The 5,831-nt window shown below is 35.4% G+C and overlaps 1 protein-coding gene across 10 annotated transcripts in view; it reads right to left on the bottom strand.

Annotated features, from left to right (window-relative positions):
* Nucleotides 1-5,831, bottom strand: part of ADGRL3 (adhesion G protein-coupled receptor L3) — a 609,531-nt gene that overhangs the window by 35,200 nt on the left and 568,500 nt on the right. For all 10 annotated transcript variants that reach the window (XM_006146256.3, XM_006146257.3, XM_014586938.2 and 7 more), the window contains one exon: nucleotides 832-928. In XM_006146256.3, the coding sequence (XP_006146318.1) occupies nucleotides 832-928 (97 nt within the window). The remainder of the gene's footprint in view (nucleotides 1-831; nucleotides 929-5,831) is intronic.

Raw genomic sequence — 5,831 nt, 5'->3', positions numbered from 1 at the left:
ACACACACACACACACACACACACACACACACACACACACACAGAGAGAGAAAGAGAGAAAGAGAGAGGAAGAAAGAGAGAAAAACAGAGAGAGAGAGAAAAAGAGAGAGAAGATAAAGGGAGAGAGAGAGAAAGAGAGAAGAAGAAGAAGAGGAGGAGGAGGAGGAGGAGGAGGAAGAAGGAGAGGAAGAAAATTGACTACAAACAAAACAGTAGCTGAAAGGAACTCCATTTCCAAAGTCTAAATGATGTCCGGAGAGCATTTTAAGCAGAAGTACAGAAACATAAAAGTCATGATACACACAGAAGTATTTTTTTTTCTCTTAGATGTTTAAATATCCAGTATTATATGGATATGACTTACATATTAAGATCAGATGTGATTTTTCCCCAAGTACACAGGTTGCTTTAAGTATGCATTAGACAGTATATTTTTACTTCCACAAAGACTGTGAAATTGCTTTATACCTGGGACAATGTGGAACTCTATGAAGCTTAGCAGACTCTATAGCCACATAATTGCCCATTTTCACTGCTTCCAATGAGGCCTGACAGCTCACCAGTTTACAACAGTGGCAGATGACTAGAAAAAGAAGTTTTTCGTTTTCTAACTTCCTTTCAGTAAAGATTTCCTGAAAATTCAGGTTTAAATAAATAAATAAAAGTCTTATGAATCATGCAACACACTGCTACATTCAGCCAGGTTTTATATCCTTGCAATATTCCTACCACGTTTGGAATGAGGTTCAGAAGTTGCAAATAAAGCACGCATTCAAGAACTTCTTAAAGTAATCAGAAAAGTAATACATATGAAAAATCATTTCTAATTACCTCTGTTGAGTGACGCTGAGCTGTTGATATCTCCGGTAATAAAGGAAGACTCGGACTGCTTTCGAACCGTGTCATTCCACATTCTACGAATTCGGCTCTGGGTGAGAGAAAGAGAAGAAAGGGAATGAAATCGTGAAGCAGTGCATGTTCCCACAAAACATTCTTTTTCTTTCTGTCAGAGTTATATGAGTCCTTTGTTTCTGGCATCTGGCAAATAAACAATTTCTCTGTGTTTGCTGCTTACTAATAAGAGAATATCAGAAATAAAATGCATGGTAATACTTGATTTTCACTATGTGTGCTCCTAAATTCCTATACCAAGGAGACTTATAACTAGGAAAAAGGAATAAATGTAAACACTACACCAACTTAAACACACTGAAAATAGAAGTGTACTCTAGACAGATTTGGAAAATGTTGGCCTCCAAGGTAAAAATAAATTATTTTCATTGTAACTTTTATTGGAATGGGAATGCTTAAAATAGGTATTACATTGTCAGCTATGTTAACAAAAGATTTAGTTGAAGAATTCAGAATTTTGCAAGAGAGAGAGAGTCTGGTAAGAAAAGAACATCGAATATTATTAAAAATGCTACTGAACTTACATTCCCCATAACTTTTGTAAGAAGATCAATGTAACTTTCAAGATTACGTATTCTCCTGACTTTTCTTTCTTTTGGAAGAGATAAGGTAGTTGATTCACTCCCTATTCATTGCTTCATAATAGAAACTTTGACAGATAACTGAAAATTCCCCTCTAATTATTTATATTCTTAAATCCAAACTTGTAAGTGTCAGATAATTCAAGAAACCATTCTAGTATTTTTTCATTTCAAGAGGAAAGTTTTCTTGTTTCTTTTTTCCCCTGTTTTGCCCATTTAATAAGATAAGAATTCAAACATGATTAATGATCTTGTGAGGGAAGAAAGATATTTTTAGAAGTTTTTCCCAGGATGAAATAGTTACAAACATCCACTACTACTCATTGTGGAACTAAGCTCAAAAATGAGTGATGTTCCAATTATCTTTAGACTCCTGTAAAAACAGAGGTAGCTAATGTTAGAATAGTAGATGACCAGTTTTAAGAACCCTGGGACATGCTCATCTTTCAGAAATATTTGTATTACATTTTCCGAGGTCAGCAAACAAACAATCACACACATGTTTGTGCACACACGAAAAGCATATGTAATAAACAAAAGGCAGTTCTTTGAATGAGCCTCTTACATTTGTTTCATTCATTCATTCATTCATTCAAAAATATTAATCACCCTTTTCTAACTGTCAAATACTAATCTGTAAGATACAAAGGGGAGGAACCGGTAGGTAGCAAGGTGATTAAGGGTGCTGGACTCCCACATGGCCAACTGTGGTTTGAGTCCAGGACCTAGCACCTTGTTTTCTTACTTTCCCTCTCTCTGTTTCACATTCTATTATTTCCAAGTCAAATTAAAATGAATGAATGCATAAATAGGTAAATAAATAAATGTTTAATAAAATAATTCTTTTTTAAAAAGAGATACAAAAGGGAAATGCATACACAAAAGTTCTTTGCCTTCATGGAACTGCTAGACTGCTAAGTGACAGATTACTAAATTTATCAGAAAAATAAATGCAAAAGTAGAAGGTTATGTCCACAGATTTCTATAACACATTATATATTATAGTTGCAAATTATGAACAACCAAATGACCATCAATGGTAAAGTATATGGACAAATTATAGAATACTATACAGCAATGAAAACTAAAAGGCAACATGGCACTCTGTAGCAACTAAATGTTGGGGCAAAGAAGGAAAATGTAAAAGAATGTGGATACATGATTTAAGGTGAAGTATGAAGTTCATGCAACATAAAATGCACTGTTAAAAGTTAAGACAGTGGTTATATTGAAGGTGCTTTATTGAGAGAAGCTCAAAGGCTTCCTGCAGTGCTCCCAACAGTTGGACTCAGGGAGGGATACTTACTCGTTGTGGCATATATGGATGTTTTGTGCACTTTTGTGAACATATTACACAACTGAAAAAATGTAAAAAGTTGCAGGAGTAGGAGGTATGTCCTTGTCTAGGGAATCTGAGAACAATGCATTGAAGAAGTAACATCTTAACACCAAGCGTGTATAGAATTATCATTAGGTCACATTAACATGAACTGCCCCCATAATCTTATCTCCTGTTAGTCTCCACTACCCGTTCCAGCCACACCTGTCCCCATGCTATTCTGTAACATACCAGGCATGTTTCTGCCTTACAGCTTGGCACTGGTTGTTTTATCTGCCTGGAGTATTTCTGTGCTCCTTCCTCCTCCTATACATAAGTCCTTCAATTTTCTCACTTTTTGCTCAAATATTTTCTCCTTTTACTTTGAGAAAGAGAGGTTTTTGCTATAAGTTTCACTTGCTTGCCAGAGAGACAGAAAGTGAGAAATCACCCTCCAGGGGCATGGCCATACCACAGTCCCTTCTGTTTTCTCCTCTCAGGATTTTGGGTATGTGCGCACACGTGCCCGGTGTGAGTTTCCAACTGCCAGGTCTGGGACTCAAACTGCAGTTGGCCATGTGGGAGTCCAGCAACATGACCATTACACCATATGCTAGTCCCTTCTCTCTTTTTTAAAAAATTTTGCTGTAGAATTTAATCATTTATGGTTGTTAAATTATTTAAGATAATCTGGTATATTATTAGGTTGTTCCAACAGTCATAGATTTTTATGCAAAAATGTGTCATGACTTTTCTGACAACCCAATACTTTTTAAAATTTTAGGTGGAGCTCTTAAAGTAATATTAGGTATATGTTTTTTTTTCCCCTATAAGATAGAAGAGAGGCATTAGCAGGTGGTGTGGTGGTTAAGGCGCTGGACACTCCCACATGGCCGACCACAATCTGAATACAGGGCCAGGGGCTTGCTTTCCCACTTTCTCTCTCTCTCTCTCTCTGTCTCACTCTGGTTAAATTAAAATAAAGGAATGAATAAATTTTAAAAATTAAATAAATAGTTCTTTAAAAAAAAAGATAAAAGAGAACTCCATTAAGTTTGAATAAAGTATTTGTTTACAAAAACATTGTATACTGTCTTTGATTTCTAAAGAACTGTTTGGGTGTTAGTTAGGTGTGTAGTACTCTCTGGTCCAACAGTTGATGTGTTTGGGGCAATCAGATATACTAAATATCTTAATGATATTTAAGCAATATAAGAACATTTCATATTTGAAGTATATGAATGAAACTGTTTAAGGGAATTCAATCTATTAAACATAGAGCCAACTGAACACCCAACAAAGAACAAATGAGATAATCATGTTTGTTTTACATAATATTACACTTATAAAAAAAATAATGTACATATTGGGCTAAAAGAAAAAAATTCTTGATTTATAACTCCGCTTATTAATTTAAATTCAAGCTTCTTCAGAAAAATTTAATTGGTAACACTGAAAACATGACTGTTTTTCCTACCGAATCATGGAATCTAAAAGTATTAGTCTGTGCCCAAACTCCTGACTCCCACCATCTTCAGCTGACTAGCTTATATGAGCACCTGGGAGATGTTGAAATTTCCATGCAATAATCATTAAGAGGACTCTGTGGCCTGGGAAAAATGGCAGACGGTGTACATAAACATTCAAAATTTCTCTAGTGAGGGACTGACTATGCAACTCCATGTGGGCTGGATTGATGCGAGTAGTGCTTGGACCAATCACATCAATGATACTGTTGTACACTTCACTGCCCTCACTGGCTCTTCAGCTTGTCAGCACATTACATGGTATAAGGCAGCACTGTTTTCCCAACATACCATTTCTATGTGACTAGTTTCGGTATGTGACAGGAAGTTACACACTGCTTAATAGAAGTAATTCAAGAAATTATATATATTTTTATACACATGTGTATGTGTGTATTATATATATATTTACATGTCTCTATATATGTGTGTATGTGTACATGTGTATGTATGTGTATATTTATGTGTGTATATATACACACATGTATATATAATACACACTACACACACACACACACACACGTATATATATAATACACACATACCTACAGGGTCATTGGAAAAATCATGCCTTTTCCAACGACCCTAAATATATATGTGTGTGTGTGTGTGTGTGTGTGTGTGTGTGGACTCTGTGGCCTGGGAAAAATGGCAGACGGTGTACATAAACATTCAAAATTTCTCTAGTGAGGGACTGACTATGCAACTCCATGTGGGCTGGATTGATGCGAGTAGTGCTTGGACCAATCACATCAATGATACTGTTGTACACTTCACTGCCCTCACTGGCTCTTCAGCTTGTCAGCACATTACATGGTATAAGGCAGCACTGTTTTCCCAACATACCATTTCTATGTGACTAGTTTCGGTATGTGACAGGAAGTTACACACTGCTTAATAGAAGTAATTCAAGAAATTATATATATTTTTATACACATGTGTATGTGTGTATTATATATATATTTACATGTCTCTATATATGTGTGTATGTGTACATGTGTATGTATGTGTATATTTATGTGTGTATATATACACACATGTATATATAATACACACTACACACACACACACACACACGTATATATATAATACACTCTTACCTACAGGGTCATTGGAAAAATCATGCCTTTTCCAACGACCCTAAATATATATGTGTGTGTGTGTGTGTGTATGTGTGTGTGTATATATATATATATGATTTCCAGTGACCCTATATATTAAAAATATGTAAATATATATAAAATGTATAATATTTCTAATGATCATATAGATATAAAATAGATAATATGTAATAGATAGCTCTATGCTGCTTAAAAGTAATCTAAGATAAAAGAGAGGCATCAGCAGGTGGTGTGGTGGTTAAGGCGCTGGACACTCCCACACGGCTGACCACAGTTTGAATCCTGGACCTGGTGGCTTGCTTTTCCACTTTCTCTCTCTCTCTCTGTCTCTCTTTCTCTCACTCTGTCCATCTGGTCAAATGAAAATAAATGA

The sequence above is a fragment of the Tupaia chinensis genome, unplaced genomic scaffold (assembly GCF_000334495.1).
Source record: "Tupaia chinensis unplaced genomic scaffold, TupChi_1.0 Scaffold000173_1, whole genome shotgun sequence".
NCBI lineage: Eukaryota > Metazoa > Chordata > Mammalia > Scandentia > Tupaiidae > Tupaia > Tupaia belangeri.
The sequence above is the reverse complement of the archived record's forward strand: the minus strand, read 5'-3'. Positions and strand labels throughout refer to the sequence as shown.